General features: G+C 54.7%; 1 protein-coding gene across 6 annotated transcripts; it reads left to right on the top strand.

Annotated features, from left to right (window-relative positions):
* Nucleotides 1–203: 203 nt before the first annotated feature.
* Celsr3 (cadherin EGF LAG seven-pass G-type receptor 3) lies at nucleotides 204–27,216 on the top strand. 6 transcript variants are annotated; one of them, XM_041676758.1, is made up of 36 exons: nucleotides 204–4,196; nucleotides 5,885–6,535; nucleotides 6,901–7,126; nucleotides 7,361–7,476; nucleotides 7,848–7,936; nucleotides 8,053–8,210; nucleotides 8,776–8,939; nucleotides 9,215–9,340; nucleotides 9,435–9,604; nucleotides 9,992–10,177; nucleotides 11,249–11,365; nucleotides 11,718–11,889; nucleotides 12,243–12,384; nucleotides 12,481–12,601; nucleotides 12,922–13,105; nucleotides 13,419–13,520; nucleotides 13,740–13,754; nucleotides 14,836–14,930; nucleotides 15,124–15,333; nucleotides 15,603–15,798; nucleotides 15,981–16,136; nucleotides 16,493–16,664; nucleotides 17,299–17,466; nucleotides 17,691–17,817; nucleotides 17,911–18,117; nucleotides 18,322–18,496; nucleotides 18,684–18,796; nucleotides 19,218–19,297; nucleotides 19,771–19,894; nucleotides 20,400–20,516; nucleotides 20,595–20,743; nucleotides 21,152–21,261; nucleotides 21,587–21,745; nucleotides 22,662–22,865; nucleotides 23,529–24,420; nucleotides 25,623–27,216. In XM_041676758.1, the coding sequence occupies exons 1-36, from the start codon at nucleotides 464–466 to the stop codon at nucleotides 25,648–25,650; spliced, it is 9,954 nt and encodes a 3,317-aa protein (XP_041532692.1). In that variant the 5' UTR covers nucleotides 204–463; the 3' UTR covers nucleotides 25,651–27,216. The 6 variants fall into 6 exon arrangements, with proteins under 6 accessions (XP_041532692.1, XP_041532690.1, XP_041532691.1 ...); XM_041676756.1 differs by having other exon boundaries at nucleotides 21,152–21,279; XM_041676757.1 differs by having other exon boundaries at nucleotides 19,768–19,894.
* Nucleotides 27,217–27,660: the final 444 nt, after the last annotated feature.

Raw genomic sequence — 27,660 nt, 5'->3', positions numbered from 1 at the left:
GAGAGAGCATTAGCAGGAGAGGGAAGGCGGTAGCGACCCGCGGAGAAACTCCCCGCTCCTTTCAGCACCCTGGGCAGCACTTCTGTCCTCAATAAAGATGGCGGCGCCGCCTTCTATAGCCAGAACTGCCATGCGCAACGGGTTGTACCACCGGCTTTGGGGCATCGGGGCGGAGGTGGAGCAAACCATCCGAGCGGCCGGGAGCCATGTTGGAGCGTCGGGAGGCGGCAGCAGCGTCGGGGATGCTGTGGTGGGGGCGGCAAAAGCCGGGGCTGTATGCCAAAAGGTCTCTGGCCGCGGAGTAGATGGTGCCCAGAGAGCAGTGGCGACGCGGAGCGACAGGCCGAGGGGCGGAGGGCCAGGGCGGCGGCAGGGGCCCAGGAGGGGGCCAGAGCGGCGGGGCGGGCCCAAGGCCCGGACCCGGGCGGGGGGCGGCGGAGGCTGTGCCGGGAGGCGGGGGGTGATGGCGAGGCGGCCTCTATGGTGGGATCTCCGGGGACCGTCGACCCCGATACTACTGCTCCTTCTCCTCTCTTTGTTCCCTTTTAGCCGAGAGGAGCTGGGGGGCGGTGGGGACCAGGGCTGGGACCCAGGGGTAGCTACTGCTACTGGGCCAAGAGCGCAGACCGGCAGTGGAGCCGTAGCTCTTTGTCCCGACTCTCCTGGCGTCTGGGAGGATGGAGAGTCTGGCCTGGGAGTCAGGGAACCTGTCTTCATGAGGCTCCGAGTAGGTAGGCAAAACGCCCGGAACGAACGAGGGACCCCTGAGCAACCAAACGCGGAGCTGGTGGCCCAGGCATTGGGTAGTCGGGAGCAAGAGGCTGGTCATGGGCCAGAATATCTGTTATGTTGGCATCCAGAGATCTCCTCTTGTGGGCGGAAAGGGCCTTTACGAAGAGGTAGCCTGCCGCTTGAGGCTCTGTCCCCAGGGAATCCAGATCTGGGGAACATCCCTCCCCATCCTTCGGACCTTCTGGCTCAGCCTGATGGCTCCGGGTCAGTTTCCTTCCAGCGTAATGCTAGGAGAGCCTTTCGCAAGAGAGCGGAAACCTCTCGCTGCTGTGGGAAACTGTGGGCCCCAGGACACAAGGGTCAGGGTGAGAGATCCGCGATTTCTCGAACGGAGAGGGGACCCCTTTGGCGGAACTGCCTTCCTGGCTCTCTGGGATCTGACCTAGGGGAGAATTCAGCACCACGTGCTGTAAGGACAGTTCCTACGCCAGATTCAGCACCACGCGAGCCCCGGACAGCTCCCGAGCCGGCTCCCGAGCGCATGCGCTCCCGCGGTCCCTTCCGCAGCCGTTTCCTCTTTCTGCGCCCTGGGCCGCGCCCTCCAGGATTCCAAACTGGTTCTGAAGCCAAGCAAATACCCTCCAAGAACCAGGGTCGGCCCCGGCGTGCCGCAAACCGCCACCCGCAGTTTCCTCAATACAACTACCAGACACTGGTACCTGAAAATGAGGCAGCGGGCACAGCGGTGCTGCGCGTCGTGGCGCAGGACCCGGACCCAGGCGAGGCGGGGCGCCTCGTCTACTCGCTGGCGGCGCTCATGAACAGCCGCTCGCTGGAGCTTTTCAGCATTGATCCTCAGAGTGGCCTCATCCGCACTGCGGCCGCTCTGGACCGTGAGAGTATGGAACGCCACTACCTTCGGGTGACCGCACAGGACCATGGCTCACCGCGCCTCTCAGCCACCACCATGGTGGCGGTGACAGTAGCTGACCGCAATGATCACGCACCAGTGTTTGAGCAAGCCCAGTATCGGGAAACACTTCGTGAGAATGTGGAAGAAGGATACCCCATCCTGCAGTTGCGTGCTACCGACGGCGATGCGCCACCTAATGCCAACCTGCGCTACCGCTTCGTAGGGTCGCCAGCTGCACGCAAGGAGGCAGCTGCTGCCTTTGAGATTGATCCACGTTCGGGCCTTATCAGCACCAGTGGCCGCGTGGACAGGGAACACATGGAAAGCTACGAGCTGGTGGTAGAAGCTAGTGACCAGGGACAGGAGCCGGGGCCACGTTCAGCCACCGTTCGAGTGCACATAACTGTGCTGGATGAGAATGACAATGCGCCTCAGTTCAGCGAGAAGCGCTATGTGGCACAGGTGCGTGAAGATGTGCGCCCTCATACAGTGGTGCTACGTGTCACGGCCACGGACCAGGACAAGGACGCCAATGGTTTGGTGCACTATAACATCATCAGCGGCAACAGCCGTGGCCATTTTGCCATCGACAGTCTCACGGGTGAGATCCAGGTAGTGGCACCTCTGGACTTTGAGGCAGAGAGAGAGTACGCTTTGCGTATCCGGGCACAAGATGCAGGGAGGCCACCTTTGTCCAACAACACAGGCTTGGCAAGCATCCAGGTGGTAGACATCAACGACCATACTCCTATCTTTGTCAGCACACCCTTTCAGGTCTCTGTTCTGGAAAATGCACCCCTGGGCCACTCGGTCATTCACATTCAGGCAGTGGATGCCGACCACGGGGAGAACTCCAGGCTGGAGTATTCTCTAACTGGTGTGGCACCAGACACACCCTTTGTGATAAACAGTGCCACTGGCTGGGTCTCTGTGAGTGGTCCCCTGGATCGTGAGTCTGTGGAACATTACTTCTTCGGCGTAGAAGCGCGAGACCATGGGTCACCCCCACTTTCTGCTTCAGCCAGTGTCACAGTAACTGTGTTGGATGTCAATGACAATCGGCCAGAGTTTACCATGAAAGAGTATCATCTTCGGCTCAATGAGGATGCAGCTGTGGGCACCAGTGTGGTCAGTGTGACCGCAGTGGACCGAGATGCCAACAGTGCCATCAGCTACCAAATCACAGGTGGCAACACTCGGAACCGTTTTGCCATCAGCACCCAAGGTGGTGTGGGCTTGGTGACACTGGCTCTGCCCCTGGATTACAAGCAGGAGCGCTACTTCAAGCTGGTGCTTACCGCATCTGACCGTGCCCTTCATGATCACTGCTATGTGCATATCAACATCACGGATGCCAACACACATAGGCCTGTCTTTCAAAGTGCTCATTACTCTGTGAGCATGAATGAAGATCGGCCAGTGGGTAGCACTGTGGTGGTCATCAGTGCTTCTGATGATGATGTGGGTGAAAATGCTCGCATCACTTATCTTTTGGAAGACAACCTGCCCCAGTTCCGCATTGATGCAGACTCAGGGGCCATTACACTACAAGCTCCACTGGACTACGAGGACCAAGTGACATACACACTGGCCATTACTGCTCGGGACAATGGCATCCCACAGAAAGCAGATACCACCTATGTGGAGGTAATGGTCAACGATGTGAATGATAACGCTCCTCAGTTTGTAGCCTCCCACTACACAGGCTTGGTCTCTGAGGATGCTCCTCCCTTCACTAGTGTTCTGCAGATCTCAGCCACTGACCGGGATGCTCATGCCAATGGCCGGGTCCAATATACTTTCCAGAATGGGGAAGATGGAGATGGAGATTTTACCATTGAGCCCACCTCTGGCATTGTCAGGACTGTGAGGCGGCTGGACAGGGAAGCAGTACCAGTGTATGAGCTGACTGCTTATGCTGTGGACCGTGGTGTGCCCCCACTTCGGACTCCAGTCAGCATCCAGGTGACTGTACAAGATGTGAATGACAATGCCCCTGTCTTCCCAGCGGAGGAATTTGAAGTGAGGGTGAAGGAGAACAGCATTGTAGGCTCAGTGGTGGCTCAGATCACTGCGGTGGACCCAGATGAAGGCCCCAATGCCCACATCATGTACCAGATTGTGGAAGGGAACATCCCTGAGCTGTTCCAAATGGACATCTTTTCTGGAGAGCTGACAGCACTCATAGACCTGGATTATGAGGCTCGTCAGGAGTACGTGATTGTGGTGCAGGCCACATCTGCTCCCCTGGTCAGCCGGGCCACTGTCCATGTGCGCCTGGTTGATCAGAATGACAATAGTCCTGTGCTCAACAACTTCCAGATCCTCTTCAACAACTATGTATCCAACCGTTCTGACACCTTCCCCTCAGGCATCATTGGGCGCATCCCAGCTTATGACCCAGATGTCTCTGACCACCTCTTTTACTCCTTTGAGAGGGGCAATGAGCTGCAGCTGCTGGTGGTCAACCAGACCAGTGGGGAGCTTCGACTCAGCCGGAAGTTAGACAACAACCGCCCACTAGTGGCCTCTATGCTGGTAACTGTAACAGGTGAGGGGTGCAGGATAGGCATGTGACCTAATGATCTTAGCTTTTTGGGGCTCAAACCAGAATCTCTAAAGTGGTGGCTTCCTGTACCCAGTAAGATAAGTTCAGTTCCACTCAGGTTCTTGGACAGTCTACAAAATCCTTAAGATTCTAGGGCATGTAAGAACCATAAGTAGCTGTTCGTATAAGAATTGCTCCTCTCTCCTTTTTAAAATTATTTGTTTATTTATTGTTTTACGGTTTTGTTTTTGTTTTTGTCAAGACAGGGTTTCTTTGTAGCTTTGGAGCCTGTCCTGGAACTAGCTCTTGTAGACCAGGCTGGCCTCGAACTCACAGAGATCCGCCTGCCTCTGCCTCCCGAGTGCTGGGATTAAAGGCGTGCGCCACCGCTGCTTGGCTTGCTCCTCTCTCTTTAAAGAAGGAAGGTCAGAGGTTCTTTGTGATGCTCTTGTGTTTCTAGGAAAATCCAGAAAGTTCATTCATTTCATGCCCAAATTTAGATAAGGGTTACTTTGGGTCTAGTCTCCCCTCACTTATTTCAGTGGTCAGGAAGAGCAGCTAACTTTGACAGCCTCAGACAGGGAATGGGTCCATGCTATTATCCAAAGGCTGAGGACCTTTCCTTTTGGAAAATGTCCAGCGATCCAATAGCTTTCATTTCCCTGAACTTTCATGAACCCTTCCCTCAGAGAAGGGACCAAGTGGAAAGACCCTTGAAGTATCACTGTCTAGAAGTGCCAGAGGCTTGGAGAATCTTTTGTCTCAGCTCTGGCACTGACAGAGGAGGCGAGGCCTTCATTTCCTCGCCACCACCGCCCGGCTAAGGAACTTATTCTTTCTTTAGTTTTTTTTTTTTTTTTTAATAGTTTTTCCGAGACAGGGTTTCTCTGTGGTTTTGGAGCCTGTCCTGGAACTAGCTCTTGTAGACCAGGCTGCCCTCGAACTCACAGAGATCTACCTGCCTCTGCCTCCCGAGTGCTGGGATTAAAGGCGTGCGCCACCACCGCCCGGCTCTTTCTTTAGTTTTGTTTGTGTTTTATTTTTTGAGACAGGGTCTTACTATGTAGCACTGACTTGAATTCACTATGTAGATCAGGTAGGCCTCAAACTCACAGGTATCTGCCTGCCCCTGCCTCTGTCTCCCATGTGCTGGGATTAAAGGCCTGCGCCACCACACACCTGGCCTTTGCCTCCCCCATTGTTTCTTGCAGAGAGTGTTCTGCTGTTTCTGCTTCAGTGGGGGAAGATGGGAAACTGGAAATGGATGGCCAATGGTCCTGGCTTTTTCTCTTCCTATCCTTAGTGGAGGTAGCCTATCGATCACAATGACTAGGAATATGAATTACTGAACACTTACAGAACTTCTTGTGTGTTAGAATACTGACTCATTGGGAATTGTCGGGGCAGGGCTGGTGGAGTGCCCTGATGCTAAGGACCAGATCTGAGCTGGATAAATTACTGACTCAAGCCTCTCTCCCCGTGTTGGTTGGGGATGCTGAAGTAGGAAGCAGCAGCCAGTTGTTACCTTGATGCTGGGAGACACGGTGATTACTAATTCTAGACTTGTACCTTGTTAGGGGTCAGTCTATTGACTCGTAGGTCTAGGTAATCACTGGCCTCAGACCTTTTGTGTCCCAGGGAGAGGCAGCTACTGACCGGAAACTGATCACTGTCCTTGCCCCTACCTGCAGATGGCCTGCATAGTGTTACAGCACAGTGTGTGCTGCGTGTGGTCATCATCACGGAGGAGTTGCTGGCCAACAGCTTGACTGTGCGCCTGGAGAACATGTGGCAAGAGCGCTTCCTATCACCGCTGCTGGGCCATTTTCTTGAAGGCGTGGCTGCAGTGCTCGCAACCCCTACCGAGGATGTTTTCATCTTCAACATCCAGAACGACACGGACGTGGGGGGCACCGTGCTTAACGTGAGCTTCTCGGCGCTGGCCCCTCGTGGGGCTGGGGCAGGCGCTGCAGGGCCCTGGTTCAGCTCCGAGGAGCTGCAGGAGCAACTGTACGTGCGCCGTGCCGCCTTGGCTGCCCGCTCGCTGCTCGACGTGCTGCCCTTTGATGACAACGTGTGCTTGCGCGAGCCCTGTGAGAACTACATGAAATGCGTGTCTGTGCTCCGCTTTGACTCCTCCGCGCCCTTCCTGGCCTCGGCCTCCACGCTCTTCCGACCCATCCAGCCCATCGCCGGCCTGCGCTGCCGCTGCCCGCCTGGCTTCACGGGAGACTTCTGCGAGACTGAGCTCGACCTCTGCTACTCGAACCCGTGTCGCAATGGCGGCGCCTGTGCGCGGCGCGAGGGAGGCTACACCTGTGTGTGCCGCCCGCGCTTCACCGGTAAGTCGGGTGCAGGGCCGGATGAAGCCCTGGCGACGTTTAGCGGCGGGACTACGGAGTGCGAGTGAGCACTGGGCATCCTTTCTAAGGCAACTGGGTCCTGTAAGCGGAGCGGCTGAGCCCAGTCAGCCCGCAGAATGCCTAAAGCTGGGAGAGAATTAGAAATCCTAGGCTAAAGGCCCTGGAGGGGAGGGGTCAGGGGCGGAGCGACGAAGGCTGTGGGCGGGTTCTCGATGGCGCCCAGATCGTTTGAGGGCGTGCCCACAGGCAGCTCAACCAGTCAGAGGCCGAGGGGCTTGGCCTTGAGGCTCCGGCCTCCGAGAGCGTGGGCGGGGCGTGGTCCTCTGACCCGTGCTGCCCTGCAGGCGAAGACTGCGAGCTGGACACTGAAGCTGGCCGCTGCGTGCCAGGCGTCTGTCGCAACGGGGGCACCTGCACCAACGCGCCCAATGGCGGTTTTCGCTGCCAGTGCCCCGCGGGCGGCGCTTTCGAGGGCCCGCGCTGTGAGGTGGCCGCACGCTCCTTCCCTCCCAGTTCGTTCGTCATGTTCCGCGGCCTGCGGCAGCGCTTCCACCTCACGCTGTCCCTCTCGTAGGTGCCCGCCCCGTGTCACTGCATGTCTCTCCTCTGTCCCTACCTATGTAACCCTGAGCCATATTGCTGACCGCCCAGTCCTGTGGTCCTTCCAGGACACCGCCCTCTTCCCTGACCTCTGCTGGGATACTCTGGCATCTTCCATGCTCTGTTTTCGGCTCATCTTGAGCTGGTTTTCCAACAGAGGGTGTGAGCTGTCTGCTCCTAATGGTCCCGGTCCATCTCCCCCAGGTTTGCAACAGTGCAGCCCAGTGGGCTACTCTTCTACAACGGACGCCTAAATGAGAAGCATGACTTTCTGGCTCTAGAACTTGTGGCTGGCCAAGTGCGGCTTACATATTCCACGGGTGGGTGATCCTGTGGATTTTTGTGGCAGTGAGTGGGATGCATGTGTTCCAGGGATGGCTGGCAGAGTCAATGAGTGTGTCCCCTCAGGTGCCCTTAACTGAACCCCTGAGCACACTCTTCAGTGCCAAACAGATAACAGTGAGGACCGGGCTCTGTGGCCACTCCCTCAGGGAAGGTCCGTCCCTTGGGGAAGTCTGTGTTTCTCCTACGTGTTCAAGGACTCTGTAGTCCAGCCAGTATGGTCACCAGGGGATATGGTGATCCCGTTATTCAGCATGACCCTTTGAGTACCTGTATTTATGTAATTGCCGGGATGGGGCCACTCAGGAACTCCAGACAACATGCCACATGCATAATGGATTCCCCACAGGTGAATCCAATACAGTGGTGAGCCCCACAGTCCCAGGAGGCCTGAGTGATGGACAGTGGCATACCGTGCATCTGAGATACTACAACAAGGTGGGCACCGCCTCTGGCATAGTATGGGTGGGCAGTGTCGGGGAGTCAGGATTCTGAGTTCACCTCAGGAGTTACCAACCACAGGGGCATTGTTGATTGGTGTGCCTGGTCTTCAGCCCCGGACAGATGCCCTAGGGGGTGCTCAGGGCCCTTCGAAGGACAAGGTGGCTGTGTTGAGTGTGGATGACTGCAATGTGGCTGTGGCTCTGCAGTTTGGTGCTGAGATTGGCAACTACGCATGTGCAGCTGCTGGTGTGCAAACAAGCTCCAAGAAGTGAGGCCCCCACCCCCCGCTCCTCATGTTCTCTGCGACCAGAGCCCACCTTAGCCCTTCACATAGTCTGCCAGACAGGCAGATCAAAGACACTGGAAGCCTACTCAGTCTAGCCCCCAATCCCAGATTCTACCCATGGCTTCTGGCTTCCACACAGTCCTCAGAAAAAGTCCCTAGGCATTCTGTCCTCGAAAATGTCTCCATACCTTAAGTCTCTAATGATACACATTGCCTCTAGTCCACTAATCTCATAAATAGCCCCTGAGACCAGTGAGCCTGCTGACGTCACCCCTCAATCCCTCTTCTCTACCCCACCCCAGCCACCCAAATACCTCCCTCCTCATCATTGTCTTCAAACCAAAGTAGCCCCCCTTTCCCCGACCATCTGCCCCTCATGGTCTTCTTTACCTCCTCACAATTGCATTCTTAACTCTTTGCCCATCCTGGTCTTATCTTCTCCTGCTAATCCCCCTTCCCTTAGTCCTATCCCCTATTTCCAGTAGCCCCCAGGAGCAACCCTACTCTGGTTCCAGACCCACCAATGACCCAGACTCCTGACCCCCAGGTCCCTGGACCTGACGGGCCCTCTGCTCTTGGGGGGTGTCCCCAACCTTCCCGAGAACTTCCCCGTGTCCCACAAGGACTTCATTGGCTGCATGCGAGACTTGCACATTGATGGCCGCCGAATGGACATGGCAGCCTTCGTTGCAAACAATGGCACTATGGCAGGTAGGCCCAAAAGCTACTTGTCCCCATTCAAGTCCCTTTCTCCATCACGAGGAGGAGGTGGAGGGTTGCATGGGATGGCTCCATATCGGACCCCAATCCAATACTACATGGCAAGAGCCACACTATATCCGGCCTGTAGGGCCTTACTCACACTTACCTACTCCTTAGAATGGGAGGATGACATTGTGCACGTTCAGCCCCTGGGCTTAGCATCCTGTCCAGCACTCAAGTCCTCACGCAGCCTTCTCATATCTTCTTTGTCCTTTCCTCTCCAGGCTGTCAGGCCAAGTTGCACTTCTGTGCCTCAGGCCCCTGCAAGAACAGTGGCTTCTGCTCAGAGCGCTGGGGTGGCTTTAGCTGTGACTGTCCTGTGGGCTTTGGTGGCAAAGACTGTCGCCTCAGTGAGTGGGCATCATGGGGCAGGAGGACCCTGCAGGGTGAGTAAGGCCTGTTCTTGGGATAGGATCTGTAACCCTACTTCTCTTCTGCACTCAGCAATGGCCCATCCCTACCGTTTCCATGGCAACGGCACACTGAGTTGGGACTTTGGAAATGACATGACTGTGTCCGTGCCATGGTACCTGGGACTAGCATTTCGAACACGGGCAACAAAAGGGGTCTTGATGCAAGTACAGCTTGGGCCACATAGCGTGCTCCTCTGCCAGGTATGTCTGTCCTTCCAGTCCTTCACTCTTCCCCCTCTGCTAATCGCCAATGCTTCCCAGCAACTGGGTTAGAACATATAGCATAGTTCTCTGTCAGATGTCTTAACACCCTGGACTCTGCTCTGAACCCTGCATGTGGACTCTTCCCTATCATAATGTTCTCTGCATGTTCAGGGCACACACACAGCTCTTTCTTATAACTGTACCAACCCATGACCCCTGGCTCTGTCCTTTGCCCCAACCCATGTCAACACCACGATATCCCCAAACAGTGCGCTATGCATTGGGTATAGGTTCTAATGCATATTCCTGACCACTACACCCCCCCCACCTCACCTGCTGGCCTCATTCTAATCTAATCCTGGGGCTATGCATTTCTACTCACAGCTGGATCAGGGGTTGCTGTCTGTGACACTAAGTAGGGCCTCAGGCCATGCCGCCCACCTCCTGTTGGACCATGCGACAGTCAGTGACGGCCGGTGGCATGATCTTCGGCTGGAGTTGCAGGAGGAGCCAGGTGGCCGAAGGGGCCATCATATCTTTATGATTTCACTGGACTTCAACCTCTTCCAGGTCTGACCTCTGAACCTAGGGTAGTCTGTTCTCAGTTTTCTAACCAGACTTAACTTACGTGACCCCCACCTCTTGTACAGCTCCTTTCCACTCCTCCAACTACCGGATCTGATATTCTCCTAGCTCTTTGCTTTGATCCTACTCCACCAGCTGGGTTGTTCTGTTAGGCAACCCCTCTTGAGTCAAGTAGGCTCCTTATATTTCTGCCTTGATCTTGTGGTACCTCTGTAGTTAGGACTTTGACTTTGCCTGATTCCCGAAAGCCTCTTCTGTTGTCTTCCCTAATCTCTACCTACCCCAAGCCAAAATACTGGAATTTCAGGGATGGGGAGATGGCTCAAAGAATAAAGCACCTGCTTAGGCAACTGTAGGGACTCACGTTCCAGTCCCAGAACCTATGTAAACACAGGGCAGGCATAGCAGCTGCTGGTAATCCCAGCACTCAGGAGAGCCTGAGTAAGCTGGCTCACTAGACTAGCCAGAATTGATGAGCTCTGCGGTTAGCCGGCTCAGTTAATGAAGTGGGGAGTGGTCAAAGAAGACATCTGGTGTCAACTTCAGGCTTCCACATGTATAATGTACAAATACATCTACACACATCATTGACCCATACACATATGAACACTATATACTCATATATATGCTCAAAAAATAAGATCATAGAATTACAAGGTTGGTCCAGGAGGGAGGAGCCTGTCTGAGCTTAACTCTTTGTTTATTTATTTTTTTATGTTATGTGTATGAGTATTTGCCTCTGTATGTATGTGCACCATATATATGTCTGGTGCCCAGGGAGGCCATAGGAGAGTATCAGAACCCTTGCTGTGAGCTTTTTGCAGGTGCTGGGCATCAAACCCAGATGCTCTGGCAGAGCAGCCAGCCCCGAGTCAGCTCTTAACTGGAGCTTTTGTGTAGCTGTCACCCTTGCCACAGAGACTCGTTTCCAAACCGTTCTGATACAGGGGTCAAAGCATGATCATACAGTACTAGAAGAAGCCATTCTGACTCTGGAGTATGACAGGGGTTTACTAGGTGCCCCTTCCCTCCGTGCTGACTGTCCCCTCTTTCTAGGACACCATGGCTGTGGGGGGTGAGCTGCAGGGCCTGAAAGTAAAGCAGCTCCATGTGGGAGGCCTGCCCCCCAGCAGTAAGGAGGAGGGTCCACAGGGTCTGGTTGGCTGTATCCAGGTGAGGATCAGCATGAGACTATGATAGGGGTCACTAGGGACCGAAAAGTAGCATTTAAATCCATGTTGGCCTGGGAGGGGGGCTAGATGACCCAGAGAGATCAGAGACAAATCAAACCTTCCTCTGGCAGAAGTAAGAGTCTAGCTTAGATAATCTAGGATCATCTGGAAGACACGGCAGAAACAGCACAATGAGGAATCCTTGTGGGGGGCTGGATGGGGATATTTAGGGAGGCCTTGAGTTTTGTGGAAGGGACAGAGGAAGGCTGCATGTCATGGATTGTCAGACTGTGTGGCTGGTTCCATAGGACTGCCTTGACATGAGTCTCGCCATTTTCTCTCTGTGTCTATAGGGGGTCTGGATTGGCTTTACACCCTTTGGGTCCTCAGCCCTGCCACCTCCCAGCCACAGAGTAAATGTGGAACCTGGCTGTGTTGTGACCAACGCCTGTGCATCTGGGCCCTGTCCACCCCATGCTAACTGCAAAGACCTCTGGCAGACCTTTTCCTGCACCTGCTGGCCAGGTGGGCATTGAGAGAATTGGAGAAAGAACCAGGAGCCATGGGAAAGGCTCAGGAACTAGAGGGCCTAGGATAGACAGGAACTGAGAGGGTAGAACCCTGCTTCTTTCCATGTTCTTTGACCAGTGTTCTTTTTTTTAATATTTTATTTACTTATTATGTAGGCAATATTCTGTCTGTGTGTCTGCCTGTAGGCCAGAAGAGGGCATCAGATCTCATTTCAGATGGTTGTGAGACACCATGTGGTTGCTGGGAATTGAACTCAGGATCTTTGGAAGAGCAGGCAATGCTCTTAACCACTGAGCCATCTCTCTAGCCCCTGACCAGTGTTCTGATCTTCCTGACCCGACCTGCAGGTTACTATGGCCCAGGTTGTGTGGATGCCTGCCTCTTGAACCCTTGTCAAAACCAGGGATCATGCCGCCACCTTCAAGGAACCCCCCACGGCTATATCTGTGACTGTCCAAATGGCTATTTTGGTCAGCACTGTGAACACAGGTGAGAGGCTTGGGACTAAGATGGTGGAAAGACCTTGTGGGAGCAATCAGGGTCACTGAAATATCATGGATGCACTTTATCTCATCTCATTCCCAGGATGGACCAGCAATGCCCTCGGGGCTGGTGGGGAAGCCCAACGTGTGGTCCCTGCAACTGTGATGTTCACAAGGGCTTTGACCCGAACTGCAACAAGACAAATGGGCAGTGCCACTGCAAGGTTTGCCTAGACTCTGACCCCTGACCTCTAACTTTCCCTTGGACGCTACCTATGATTCTTGTCCAATTTGTTATCCTCTGCCACCTGACTTGGGCCCTAACTTCTTAATCTGTGTCCTACACTCCAGTTGCCACCTCTCATGCTTGACTTCTAAACCCTTCCTTGTCTCATCTGAGGCAAGTTTTTCTAGCCTATGACCTCTTTTGAGATTTGTTTTTTTAACTTTTGCCCTTGATTCCACTCATCCCCCAAACTTTCCCCTAAGAGCCTTCCCTGAAGCCTAACCTCTGACCTCAGGCCCCTGACCCACCCCTAAACAGGAGTTCTACTACCGACCGAGGGGCAGTGACTCATGCCTGCCTTGTGACTGCTACCCTGTGGGCTCCACCTCGCGCTCATGTGCACCCCACAGCGGGCAGTGCCCCTGCCGCCCAGGAGCCCTTGGCCGGCAGTGTAACAGCTGTGACAGCCCCTTTGCGGAGGTGACAGCCAGTGGCTGCCGAGGTAAGCAAGCTCTGATCACCTCCAGTTGAGGACTGGCTCCAGCATGCTGAGGGACCAGTGGCACTGCTGGCATCTGGAGGTGGTGGTGGGCTCTGGGAAACTACTCCTGAGAGACACCAGTTACACCGGGAGCCCTACCTTTACTATGCATGCGTGGCTAACTTGTCATAGACTTTAACAGGCCAGCTCTTTAGAAGCCAGCAGGGGAGTGGGACACTCTGGGCCTGGGCATGGGAGTGGTGGAACAGCCGTAGGTATGGTGTTACTTGCCTTGGAACATGACCACCAGGCTCAACACTCCCTTTCTCCCTAGTACTCTATGATGCCTGCCCCAAGTCCCTGAGATCTGGTGTGTGGTGGCCCCAGACTAAGTTTGGTGTTTTGGCCACAGTACCCTGTCCCCGGGGGGCCTTGGGTGAGTATGTGGTGGGCAGCATTGTTGCCGAGGGTGGGGCAGGTCTGACTTCTGATTGTTACAGCCGCCTCTTTCACCAAGTTGGGTGGTCTTACCTTATCTCTGTAAAGAGATGGGATAGGGTGGGCATCCATGTGGGCCCCTTATACTTCTTAGGGGCACTGGCTCCCCTCCTCTACTCATTAAGTCTCCAATCTGTTTCTCTTGGCTTCTGGGCAGGATTGCGGGGTACAGGTAAGGGGTACGTGTTTGCTCAGGTGCGCTGCCCCCTCCCACGGCCAGAGCTTTTGCAGACCCCCCCCTCCTGCTGCTTAAGGTCCTTGCAGACCCCTCCCTGCTGCCTGAGCTCTCTAAAACCTACTTCTGTCCTCCTGGAGACCCCTACCTGTGATCTGAGGACCCTATGGACCTTCTCTGGTACCCAAGGTCCTCAAGGATCCCTCCCCATCACCTGGGGATCCTTCAGATCCTTTTCTATGCTCTAAGTCCTTGCATACGCTTCCCTACTTCCTGAGGTCCTTGTAGGGTTCCTCCTATCGGTCAGAGCCACCCACCAGCTTCTCCTTGCTGCCAGAGGGCCTCCCAGAACCCTCCCTGCTGCTTGAGGTCTCTGCAGTGGCTGGACAGAGATTGTGTGTGCATGCTCACATCTGTGTCCTTCTGTGCTTGTGCATGTGTCTGAGTCTGTCTTGAGGGGATGGGGTTCTGAATTTAAGTTAGGTCTCTTGCTAGTGGACACAACTTATTCAGCTTCTATCCCAATTGCATAGACAAGGGAAGGCAATGGGAATAGTCTCCATTATGGTAGTTCAAACTTGTGTGAGAACCCTTCCCCACCTCACTCGGGTCATATGATACTCCTGGGTGATCTCATCTGTGTCAGCATGCTTGTGAGTATACAAGAGAGCAGTGTGTGTGTATGTGTGTGTGTGCGCGCGGGCGCGCTTGTTCATACATCTGTGTGTGCAGCAATGAGCATTGGTGGCATGTGTATGAATTTTGGCCTGTATGAGTAAGTGAGTGTGTATAAGAGAGAGAGAGAGTGTGTGTGTGTGTGTGTGTGTCTACAGTACATCCTTAGACTTTTCGTCATGTGGTTAGTGGTAAGAATGGTTCTCAGAATCCTTGAAAGAATTGAGCAACAAGCTATTGATGCCACCTGGGCTTAGGCTGCAGCATCTAGGTACCTAGTCATAAATGTTTATCACTCTGGCCCATACCTCAAGGCTCCTTATGGGATAGAAGAGGGTGCTGTGGCCACCTCCCAGCAAAAGTACCCAGGCTCCAGGCCTGACCAGGGATTGCCTGCCCCCAGGTGTTGCGGTGCGGCTGTGTGATGAGGACCAGGGTTGGCTGGAGCCTGACCTCTTCAACTGCACCTCGCCTGCCTTCCGGGAACTCAGTCTGCTGGTGAGACTCTGCCCAGCTAGTGCCCTGCACCCAAGACCTTCGGGCCTGTGGTGGGCCCAATATAGACCTCAGCTCTTGACCTCTTGGGCATTTCCTAGTTGCCCTTTCATCTGTCCAAGCCTTTCTCCCTGTAAGGCTTTTGAGAAATGCCTACAGGAGCACAGAAAAACCACCGCCATTCTTGTCCTGGCAGCTGGATGGCCTGGAGCTGAACAAGACAGCCCTGGATACTGTGGAGGCCAAGAAGCTGGCTCAGCGGCTGCGGGAGGTGACCGGCCAGACCGACCACTACTTTAGCCAAGATGTCCGAGTTACTGCCCGCTTGCTGGCCTACCTGCTGGCTTTTGAGAGTCATCAGCAGGGCTTTGGGCTGACAGCCACTCAAGATGCCCACTTCAATGAGGTGGGCTGTGCTCTATCTGTATTCCCTTTTCCATGGCCTGACCCCAGCTCCATAGTTCCTCCTCTCTAGCCTCCTAATCCTGCACCCCCTGTTTATACCTCTCCTGACCTCTGGGAAAACAAAACTCCTACAATTTCCCTCTTCCCCATCCACTTCAATCCTGCCCTCTTGCCTCTTAGGCCCCAGTAATACCCAGCTAGACCCCTCATGTCTAGCCTTTGTACACCCTTACTATCTGAGTGGGTCCAGCTCCATCTCTATCCTTCTAGAATCTGCTGTGGGCCGGTTCTGCACTGCTTGCTCCCGAGACAGGAGACCTGTGGGCAGCCCTGGGTCAGCGAGCCCCTGGGGGCTCCCCGGGAAGCGCAGGGCTAGTGCGGCATCTGGAGGAATATGCAGCCACACTTGCGAGGAATATGGAGCTGACATACCTGAACCCTGTTGGACTAGTCACACCCAATATCAGTGAGTGGTAGAGGGGAGGGAGAAGGGCAGGGGGAGCTCTGGGGCTGGTGCTACTGCTGTGCCCAGTCCTCCTCCAGCCCCTGCCCTCATACCAAGGAAATACAGCCTGTGAAGCTCATGCTGTAGCCCTGGGCGCGGGAAGGAGGTCCTGGACAGATGTTACCCATCTTTTTCTTGGGCAGTGCTCAGCATTGACCGCATGGAGCATCCTAGTTCAGCTCAGGGAGCCCGTCGTTACCCCCGCTACCATAGCAACCTTTTCCGGGGCCAGGATGCCTGGGATCCCCATACACATGTGCTGTTGCCTTCCCAGTCCCCACAGCCATCCCCATCTGAAGGTAGGAACCTTTTCTGTGACTCCTGAGCCAGGTCCTGTTGCCTTATTGCCTCCCAAAGCCTGATAGCATGTCACCTCTTCGCCAGTTCTTTCCTTGTCAGACCTCCCCTGCCCCATGGCTGCTGTGTGAGACCTTCCCAGGGCCACCGCCATATCCATATCCACTTTGCCATATCTTTACCTTTCCGCCTCACTACCTTTCCCATGTTCCTCTCGTGGCCCCTGCATCCTCTGCTCCCCAGTTTCTGGATGTGTGTAGAAGGGATCTCTGTGCCCGGATGCTGGGCTGGGTTCAGGGTTAGGTCTGTGGGTGTTCATGGTAAGAAGTCACAGTGGCTCCTTCCTTTCCTTTGGCAGCTCTGCCCACAAGCAGCAATACAGAAAACACCACAGCCTCAAGTGTGGTCTCCCCAACAGCGCCCCCAGAGCCTGAGCCTGAGCCTGGGATCTCCATTGTCATTCTCCTTGTGTACCGCACCTTGGGAGGGCTTCTTCCTGCGCAGTTCCAGGCTGAACGCAGGGGCGCCAGGTACCAGGCATAGAGCTGCTCCTTGTCCCCTCAACCCTGAGCTTTTTGTGAGCTTCTACCCCACCCAGCATTCCTTTCCTCAGTGGGCAGATGAGCAGGTCCACAGGTAAACAGATGACCCTGCGCACAGCTCCAAGGAACCTGCCTGAACTGAGTTCCATGTGAATTTTCTTCGGTTATAAAGAACAGCAGAGGTGCAGGGGCAACAGACAGAGACATATATGGGGATCATCTCTCTCTCTCTCTCTCTCTCTCTCTCTCTCTCTCACACACACACACACACACACACACACACACACACACACACAGGAAGGGTACATGATCCGGGGACAGATAGGCCAATTGGCTGATAGAGGAAGACATACACAAATTGGTTGGGGAAGTCAGATAGAGATGGGAGGGTGGAAGAAGGGAGGGTTTGAGGCTGATAGTCATAGGCCAGTCCAGAGCTGTTCAGGCCTTAGCTCAGTCTAGGCAGTGAGTCTGAAGCCCCTGGCAGCCCAGCAGAGGCTGGATGGTGTTCTTAGAACCAGCATGACCCGGATCCTGGTCAGTCATGGCAAGTGGTTTGGTGGAGAGGTGGGCAGTCAGTCTTTGTTCAACAGTGTCCAAGACCAGCTGGGTGTCTCCTCAGGCTCCCCCAGAACCCTGTTATGAACTCCCCGGTGGTCAGCGTGGCTGTTTTCCATGGACGCAACTTCCTAAGTGGTGTTCTGGTGTCCCCAATCAACCTTGAGTTCCGCCTACTACAGACAGCGAATCGGAGCAAGGCGATCTGTGTGCAGTGGGACCCACCTGGCCCGTGAGGACCCCACTCTGGAAACCTTTTGTCCCTGTTAACCTCTGGGAGGTGCCCCAGCCTGTCCCCAGGCCCCAGTGTATGCCTCCGTGCCATTAGGCCCACGAGGAATGCTGTTCCCCAACTCCAGGCACTCTCTCCCTCCCCCACCATCTCACAAATCTCTGCCTGCAATGAAACACATCTGGATGGAAAGGTAGATCTAACTAACTCTCCTCTGGATACAGGGCAGACCAGCATGGGATGTGGACGGCAAGGGACTGTGAGTTGGTACACAGGAATGGATCCCATGCACGGTGTCGCTGTAGCCGCACAGGCACTTTTGGAGTCCTTATGGATGCCTCTCCCCGTGAGGTAGAGTTGCGTTCAATGACCTAAAGAAGTGGGAAGTCAAAAGGGCAGGAAGCTCTCTACCCAGCATTCCAGTGACCATCCTTAACTCCACAGCGGCTAGAGGGAGACCTAGAGCTGCTGGCGGTGTTCACGCACGTGGTCGTGGCCGTGTCTGTGACTGCACTAGTCCTGACTGCAGCTGTTCTACTGAGCCTGCGGAGCCTCAAGTCCAATGTGCGTGGGATCCACGCCAATGTGGCAGCTGCCCTGGGAGTAGCAGAGCTCCTCTTTCTGCTGGGAATCCACAGGACCCACAACCAGGTGCAGGGCCAGGGCCAGGGGAATGTGTCCAGTGACTCCGCCTTTCCCAGGCATGCCCAAGTTGAGGTCCTGGTTTGGGGCTAGACACTGGCTGGAATTAAATGCTGTTGTTAGGATCGTAAGTGGAAAACAGATGCCTGGGGTGGGTCAGAGATGCGGTGGGCGGGAGAGGTCCTGACAGCGATCTCTTGGCCCTGCCCTCAGCTGCTGTGCACCGCGGTCGCCATCCTCCTGCACTACTTCTTCCTCAGCACCTTCGCGTGGCTCCTGGTGCAGGGCCTACACCTTTATCGGATGCAGGTTGAGCCTCGGAATGTGGATCGTGGTGCCATGCGCTTCTACCATGCTTTGGGATGGGGCGTCCCTGCCGTGTTATTAGGTGAGGTCTTACCCACAGGCCTGTGATCTCCAACCTCCGCCTATCACATGGTCTGATCCCAGGCTATTTCCCCCAACCTTGTCACCTACCAGGGAGGATCCTGTTTGCATTTATCCCATGTCCTTCACATACTAGGGGTCAGAATTTAGACTACACCTCCTTGGTTCTAACTCTTCTCTTTCCAAAGGCCTGGCTGTTGGACTAGACCCAGAGGGCTATGGGAACTCTGACTTCTGCTGGATCTCCATCCATGAACCTCTTATCTGGAGTTTCGCTGGCCCTATCGTCCTTGTCATTGTGGTGAGTGTCCGGCTCTTGGTGCCACTGTGTGCTTCATTTTCAGGAAGGAGGGAGGAGACTTGGAGCAAGTGATGGAGTAGCAGGTGGCGGGGCACAGGCATCCTGGACCACTTCCATCTCGTGTATGGTCACAGTGAACCCCCACTCAGCTGGCATGAAAGTGGGGGGTCAGTTGGGTCAAAGACTTAGCTATTTCTCGTGCTGTCTCCATTTCTCTGTGTCACTGTCACAACCCCACTCAGCTTCCCTTTCCGTCTCTGACTCCTGTGTGGCTTTTAAGCTCTTCTGTCTCATTCTGAGTCATACCCTCCCCTCCCCTCTCATTTTCTCTCTCTCCATGCTCGGGCTTGTGGTCTTGGTCTCTTTCTGTTTCTTACTGTCTCTGTCTCTCTCTCCCCGCTCCACCTGACTGTGGGTGTAGATGAATGGGACCATGTTTCTCCTCGCTGCCCGCACATCCTGCTCCACAGGGCAGAGGGAGGCCAAGAAGACCTCTGTGCTGTGAGTTGGCTAGTTGAGGGAAGTAGGGGTCCTCAAGATGGCAGACTCCTCCTGGGTGGGCTCTGGTGGAGGTTGGGCTTCAAATTCTGCATGAAGGGAAGTCCTTCCTGCCTTGGCCTGTGCTCCCTCTCCAGCCTCACAAGGACTTTCGCTCTGTTGTCTCCCAGTCCCTTGAGTGTCCCAGGACTCCGCCACGACCTGAATGTTTCACTTTACCCCCCATTACATGTCTGCCTATCTCCTGTTGTCTCGTGGCTCCCTGACTCCTTGTCTTTCCCACAATCTCTCAGGGTTCCCTGAATGCTCTCCCGGTTCTTTGCGTGACTGCCCGTCTTCTTTAGCATCCTCCTTAGACTTCCATGTCTTGTGTGAAGTGTTTTCTTGATGTACCCTGTCTGTCCTCCTGTGTCCCCTACATAAGCCCTGCTTGACCCTGGCGTGTCCTCCTGTGTCCTCCCATGTCCTTACAGCAGGACCCTGCGCAGCTCCTTCCTGCTCCTCCTGCTGGTCAGTGCCTCCTGGCTCTTTGGCCTCCTGGCAGTCAACCACAGCGTACTGGCCTTTCACTACCTCCATGCTGGACTCTGTGGCCTTCAGGTACCTCTGGTGGCCCTCTCCCATCCTACATCCGGATGGGGTTTCAGCAGCCTAGCCCTAGGTGTGGCATTGCCACCAGGCCCGGAGCTCATTCTGGCTGAATGACTATGCTAATCCTAAACCAGACACTGACCCTGGCTACTGACCCCAGGCCTATAACTGATACCCAAGTAGTCACTGAGATCAGGCTGAGAGCTGATCCTGGGCTACCCTTCACCAACACTGCAGCTTCTGATCCCTTGCTAACCACACTAGCATTGACTTCAGCTCCTCCTGCCACTTGGCCTTCTCATAATGCGTCCTGAGACGTTCCCTCACTTTCTCTCTGATCCTCACCCTTGAATCACTGATTCAACCCTAACCTGTACCCACACACACCGATACTCCCGTCTTCGCTGACCCACAGAGACTTTTATTGGCCCCTGATTGATGCTCTGTTGGCTGTATTCTGAGCTTCTGTCTTCTGATCTCTCAGTGACCTTCACTGACCTTCACTGACCCACAGGGCTTGGCTGTCCTGCTGCTCTTCTGTGTCCTGAATGCCGATGCTCGGGCTGCTTGGACCCCAGCCTGTCTAGGCAAGAAGGCAGCTCCTGAGGAGACAAGGCCAGCACCCGGGACGGTGAGAGACTGCTAAGGCTGGAGGTGGGGATGGGAACCCTAGGATGCCTGGGAACTAGCTCACACCCCTGTCCCTCAGGGGTCTGGAGTCTATAACAACACCGCCCTCTTTGAGGAGAGTGGCCTTATCCGCATCACTCTTGGTGCCTCCACCGTCTCTTCCGTGAGCAGTGCCCGTTCCGGCAGGGCCCAGGACCAGGACAGCCAACGGGGCCGCAGCTACCTCAGGTGAGTGACCATATATGACTTAGTCTAGTTCCATGTCACCAAGCGTTGACCTTATCAGATGCTAGGGAGGGTGACCACCTGGAACTCTGCAGCAGCCCTGCCCAGATGTCTTCTGATAAATAGTCCTAGAGGCACCCTCAGCCATTCCACATGCAGCAGGCCATGCACTCAAAGTCACCCTCGGCCATTCCACATGCAGCAGGCCATGCACTCAAAGTCACCCTCGGCCATTCCGCATGCAGCAGGCCATGCACTCAAAGTCACCCTCGGCCATTCCACATGCAGCAGGCCATGCACTCAAAGCCACCCTCGGCCATTCCGCATGCAGCAGGCCATGCACTCAAAGGCTCCCCAGCTTCCAAAGCAACTTGTCACAGTCTTCTCTGATGGAGGATTCTGCATTTCCAGGGACAATGTTCTGGTTCGACATGGCTCAACCGCTGACCACATTGAGCACAGCCTCCAGGCTCACACTGGCCCCACTGACCTGGATGTGGCTATGTTCCATCGAGATGCTGGTGGAGTTGGAGCCCTGGGTCAGGGAGGAGGGGCGTAGAGGGTGTCTTTATGATCTGCCTTCTTCTACCCCAAGCTGGGGGCAATGGCTAACTGAGTAGGGCAAGCTCCTCTCAGGTCACTGCCCCAGAAGGCACCTACCCATCCTTGCTTGTCTAGTTCACCCTGGATTAATTCAAGTACTTATGTCCCCCCCCCAAGCTCCATTCGGCCCCCACCTTAATCTGCTTGCTGCCTTGCTTGCCCACCTCCAGACCCTCAGCTAGGGACCTTTCCTTATCCCTGAAGTCCCCTGCTTCTTCACTTTCTTCCTGACCTTTGCCCCAGGTGCGGACTCTGACTCTGACAGTGACCTGTCCTTGGAGGAGGAGAGGAGTCTCTCCATCCCCTCTTCAGAAAGTGAGGACAATGGCCGGACGCGAGGGCGTTTCCAACGTCCACTCCGCAGGGCAGCCCAGAGTGAGAGGCTCCTTGCCCACCCCAAAGGTGACAGAAACTCGCTGATTCTATGGGTGATCAAGGGACTCCCATGATTCACCGAGATGTGATGTAGGGACCTTACCATCTCCTTACGATTCCTGAGCCTGACCCACTGGGACCCTATGTGCCGTTCCCACTCAGATTTTTAGGAGTGCTTGGGGACCCAGGAGCAACCTGGGCGATGATATTGAGGCCAGAGATGTTACAGAGTAATTTGTTCCCTCAGCTGCCTAGCATCCCTGTGGTTAGGGGTTTATCTCGATCCTCCTAATCTCAGCCACCAAACTTCCATCTCATCTGTAGCTAAGGATGAAGGCTAACTTCCATCTCCTCTACACCCTTCTAGCTGAGAAGGATGGCTCCGCAGTAAACCTTCCTTCAGGGGCTCCACTGATCTGAGAAGGGACACCCTCCTGTTTCTATTCCTTTTTAAAAAAATACTTTTGCCGGGCGATGGTGGCGCACGCCTTTAATCCCAGCACTCGGGAGGCAGAGGCAGGCGGATCTCTGTGAGTTCGAGACCAGCCTGGTCTACAGAGCGAGTTCCAGGACAGGCTCCAAAGCCACAGAGAAACCCTGTCTCGAAAAACCAAAAAAAAAAAAAAAAAATACTTTTATTTTGTATATGTGTGAGTAGGTGTGTATGCCAACTGTCCTCGGGTGGAGGTCACAGGACGATTTGTGGTAGTCAGTTCTCTCTTCCATACGGTCCTGGGAGTCAAACATAGCCTAACAAGCTTGGTGGCGGTGAAGTGCTTTCACTTGCTGAGCCATCTCTCCATCTCTCCTGTTCCTATTTCTCAGTGAGGACAGCCAGGGCTTGAAGAGTCGTTAGGTCCAGGGGTCACAGAGTCTGGTTCACAGGTCTTAGAAAGCACTGGAGTCAAGCCCAAGGCTCCTGTAACCTGCTCTGGCTTCACAGATATGGACGGCAATGACCTCCTGTCCTACTGGCCAGCCCTGGGAGAGTGTGAGGCAGCAGCACCTTGCGCTCTGCAGGCCTGGGGCTCTGAGAGGCGCCTTGGACTAGACACCAACAAAGATGCAGCCAATAACAACCAGCCAGATCTGGCCTTGACTAGCGGAGATGAAACCTCCCTGGGCCGGGCCCAGCGGCAGAGGAAAGGTAGGCCTTTTCCTAACCCTTTGGCCTGGCTGTAGGAGTCCTGAAGGCTGCTTGGGCCCAGACCTGATGGGAATTGAGCTTCCTGGTCCCAAGTGCGGAGGTCATCTTGCTCTACTCTGACAGGCTCCTGCTCCTCAACCTGCTTCATGGTCCCCAGAGACTGCCTGCCCCCTCCATATCCTGGCTTGTATTCCTGCATCCTCAGAAGCCATCTTCCCTCTGCTTCTGCATTCCCACTCACTTTGCAAGCCACAGAAGCTGTGACCTTGGAGTCCAGAGCTGCTGCTCTGCTCTAGGTCTTTGTCTCTCACACTGGCTGTAGCATCCTGAGGTTGTCCTTGCACCAGCAAAGAGGGTTTTGCCCTTGGTCTTGCATCACAGGAACACTGGAGACTGCTTCTGCTCCAGCCAAGGGAATTCCTACCCTTTTGACCCAGGCCTGTATTTCCAGGACTTAGGGTTATCCCGCTTCTGACTTCCTGAAAGTCTGCCCTGACCCTGCACAGTGACCGCCCTAGCTTGACCCACAAGATTCCTGTCTCCTACTCTGACCCTGTTCCACTGTCTGTGTAGGACCTCTGCAGTTTCCTCTCACGTCTGCACTTCCTTGACTAGATCCCTGCCTACTCTCTGATACATAATCTGTCCCCAATTCTTCCACAGGCATCCTAAAGAATAGGTTGCAGTACCCATTGGTGCCCAAGACTCGAGGCACTCCTGAGCTGTCCTGGTGCCGTGCAGCTACCTTGGGCCACCGGGCTGTGCCAGCTGCCTCCTATGGTCGCATCTATGCAGGCGGGGGCACAGGTAGTCTTTCACAGCCAGCCAGCCGCTACTCTTCCCGAGAGCAGCTGGACTTGCTGCTAAGGCGGCAACTGAGCCGGGAGAGACTAGAGGAAGTTCCAGTTCCCGCCCCTGTTTTGCGTCCCCTGAGCCGGCCAGGCTCCCAGGAACACCTGGATGTTGCACCAAGCCGCCTAGAGCCCAGAGATCGGGTCAGCACCCTACCACGGAGGCAGCCACCCCGGGACTACCCTGGAACTATGGCTGGACGCTTTGGGTCACGGGATCCACTGGACTTAGGGGCACCCCGAGAATGGTTGAACACACTGCCCCCACCCCGCCGCAACAGGGACCTTGACCCACAGCACCCACCTCTGCCCCTGACTCCACAGCGGCAACTCTCAAGGGACCCCCTCTTGCCATCTCGGCCCCTGGACTCTCTGTCTAGGATCTCGAACTCTCGGGAGCAGCTGGACCAGGTGCCTAGTCGGCATCCCTCACGAGAGGCCCTTGGACCAGCCCCACAGCTTCTCAGAGCCAGGGAGGACCCAGCCAGTGGCCCTAGCCATGGCCCCTCCACGGAGCAACTCGACATCCTCTCCTCTATCCTGGCCTCCTTCAACTCCTCAGCCCTGTCTTCAGTGCAGTCCTCAAGCACGCCCTCGCACCCTCACACCACTGCCACGCCTTCTGCCACAGCCTCTGCACTTGGGCCTTCCACACCTCGCTCAGCCACATCCCACAGCATCTCGGAGTTGTCACCAGATTCAGAGTAAGCAGGGCCCAGACACCTGTTCACACTCTTGTCAGCTTAGAGCAGCTGCCCCACGTACAACACCCGAGTCCACCGTAGAATGAATTGGGAGTTAGCCTATAGATACGGGCCACTCCAGGCTCAGAGACCACATTAGGGACAATTCTAGCAGAAGATGGGAACAGGGCTAGCTGGAACTTGCTTACACATCCCAGAAAAGTGCTGCCAAAGACTGGAACTAGTGGAGGGGGCAGGCAGGAGTCAGGGCATCAAAGTACGAAATAACCTGGCATTTGCATGAGACAACGAGAGGAATCTTTGTTCAGATGGTCATGAGGAATAGTGGCATGTTGTGCCAGACTGAGAATATCATTCGCTCATTATTGTATTCCATGACGTGAGACTGCTCCCACCTGTGGGCGCTGTGGGGTTAGGCACAGTACAACTCAAAGGCCCACAAGGCATCTGTGGGGTTGAGGATGCCAGAGACACCCAGAAGTGGCCGGACACACAGGAATCCACGAAGGTATAGGGGAGCAGGAACGAGCATGGCCAGACCCAGAGTAAGCAGGGCCCCGCGGGGGAGTTGCCAGGTCTAAGAAGACAATGGAGAGTTGTCAGTCAAGGAGAAACTGCCAGGTCAAGCTCTGGAGGAGACATGACTGGGAGGGAAGTAGGCCTCTGTGGATAGGGCAGGGGACCAGGAGACTGAGCAGGGCCCAACGCTGAGAGGACAGAGGAGGTAGGAAGCAGGGGCTTAGAGGACCAGAGCTGTAGCGGGACGCTGAAAGGGAAGGGTGAGGAAGAGACAACCCGCCAGGGTCTCTGCAGTCTGGCCTTGGGGGCTGCACAAGTGCCAGGGGACTGAGGACTCGAGCTTCAGAGTCAGCTGAGTTTCGGTCCCATCTCACATCTCCTTGATGAGGTGAGGCATAATTCAAGCTACACAGTAGCCCTTCATCTGTAGACTCAGTTTAGAGAAACAAACGCCTTGGGATGCGGAGATTTGTGGTATTGTCTGAATTACGGACGCTTCATGTAGCCTCTGCATAGGTAGTTTCTTAAGCGCCGAGACCTAGGCAGCCACCTGCTAATAGGTCTAGGCTGTGGAGGTCCAGATGGGTGTTTGCAGGGCGCAGAACCATGGAGTGGGCATGAGGGGGCTGAGGGCTGAGAGGGAAGTCGTCTTAGCCATGGCCTTCCATTTCCACACTGAACAGAATTCCCAGAAGTGAAGGTCACTCCTGAGGGGCTGGCAGCATGTGAGGAGCCACCACGGACAGCAGAGGATTTGGGCCGATGGAAGAGACGTCGTGACTGATCCCAAGGCAGCCCTCTTGAGGCCCTCCTCAGTGCAGTGTGACAGTCCCATGCGTCTGTGAGCATGAGTGTGACAGGTGCGGGTGGGGGTTGGAGGGAGGACTTTTATACATTTTGTAACTTTGTAACCAGAGAGATATGCTTATGTTATTTTTCAGCTCTTCTGTGTCCCAGGGGTCCCAGACTGGGCTGGGAGGGGATGGGGGAGAGATGCAGTTGGCCTCATCCGGGTCCTTTTCTTTCATCTTATGGGTGGGGTGGACAAGTGGGACACCTCCCCTGCCTCTTCCCCACATTGATCTGAACAGTGTTGGAGCCCAGAGTGCAAATTTGATCTTTGCATTTTCTCCAGTGCCCCACAGGCCAAACTCCAGTGTGTGGGGGTTGGTCTTGCAGACAGGGGTCCTCCCACTCCCTCCTGAGGGCTTACTCGTGCCCTTACTCCGCTATGTGGATGTGTATTTCTTGGAGTCCCTGCCACTTACTGCCTTAAGACCCAGGACTGATGCTGTGGGCGCTGGGAGAGCAGCAGACGTCATGTTTACAGATCAAGGCTTCCCTTCCTCCCCTGGGGAGGGACTCGGGCCTCTAATCAGACATTCCTACCAGGGTGTGAGTAGAGGGGACACTCCTTTGTCTCTGCTTCTTCCTCTGCTTAAGCAACTCTAGTCTGTGGTGCCATTGTTCACTACACTGCCCCCTGGAGGGATGAGTGGGAGGGTGAACAAAGGAGCAGAAACAAGGGAATCCAAGACCCGGAATGTAGGTGCCTCGGCCTCCCACTGTTTGCAGGGTCCTCCCTGGCACCAGGCTGTAGCAGTGACTGCCCCACAGTCTGTTATTCCCTTATAGAGGGAAAAATGACTGTTAGGATCCTGTTCACAAACCTCTTTTGTTATTTGTCTGATGTCCACAACTGGGGACTTTAAATTTTTGTTACCTTGTTTACAGGTCAAGATTATTTTTTTAAAGTGTTGGTTTTTATTTACTGTCTACAATGTAAAACGGTGAACTTCCACACTTTGTTTACAGTTGAGAATGGTTTCCCGTTTGTTTACAAGTGAAAGGTAGGAGAAGTGGGAGAGGGGCTTAGAAGACCCACCTGTGATATCCCTGGACCTGGTCATCTTGAGGGGGGCGTCTAACCCTGACCCTTTCCAGGCCAAATGTCAACTGAGTCTTCTGTTTAACAGCACACCCTGAAGGAGGCTCAGGGCTGGGGTTCTGGGCAAAGGTCGCTCACCTCTACCCGGTGTATACATTTGGGAGGCAGTTTTTGAGATTCAAAACCCCACTTCGCTGCCTGTGCCAAATTCCACCAGCGGTCGCTAACTCTCCTTACCCAGACTGAGCTGACCTCTGCCCTAAAGGGCTGAGTGGCCTGTCAGTGGGAGAGTGTCCTTGCTACGTCCTAGGTTCTGTAGATGCCCGTCTCTGGGGTCCCCCTCCAGCACAGTGGCCCTCTTTCCTGTCTGTGTAAATTGTTCCGTGAAGCCGCGCTCTGTTTTGAGAATAAACTTCTATAGAAAACACTTGTTGCTCTTTCTGTTTCAGATGTAGGGATGGTTGCTATAAGTGAATCACCCAGAATGACCTTGGAAGGAATTTGAGCCCTCCTCCCTCCAAAATATCCAGTTATTTTTAGTTCATTTCATGGCAGATTTGGACCAGGTTCCTACTGCTTTCTGAAGTATGGCCTTTCACCTTGTGATTGGACCAAACTTAGAGCATAGGAGCTGGGCAAGAGAAGCCTTTTCTGGGGCTAGGCAGCAATGGGAGGGCTTCCTGATTTCCAGAGCCTGATTTGTGGCCCTGCCCATTTGTCAAACCAAACCTAGGAGTTGCCTTCCCAGTGTGTACCTTACCCACCCACACTCTGACCCTTCCTGGTCTCTCTGACTTGGATCTGGCCAGAAGCTTGGAAACTCAGAGGAGCTT

This window comes from Microtus oregoni, unplaced genomic scaffold (genome assembly GCF_018167655.1).
Source record: "Microtus oregoni isolate MIOR12 unplaced genomic scaffold, Mior012 000028F_ref0000031, whole genome shotgun sequence".
Lineage (NCBI taxonomy): Eukaryota > Metazoa > Chordata > Mammalia > Rodentia > Cricetidae > Microtus > Microtus oregoni.
The sequence above is the reverse complement of the archived record's forward strand: the minus strand, read 5'-3'. Positions and strand labels throughout refer to the sequence as shown.

Bases quoted from the DNA above. Each gene is read 5' to 3' on its own strand.
- Celsr3 (XM_041676755.1), top strand. From the start codon at position 464: ATGGCGAGGCGGCCTCTATGGTGGGATCTCCGGGGACCGTCGACCCCG. The intron at 11,366-11,717 runs GTGAGGATCAGC...CTGTGTCTATAG, and splicing joins GTCTGGTTGGCTGTATCCAG to GGGGTCTGGATTGGCTTTAC. The intron at 15,799-15,980 runs GTGAGTGGTAGA...TTTCTTGGGCAG, and splicing joins ACTAGTCACACCCAATATCA to TGCTCAGCATTGACCGCATG.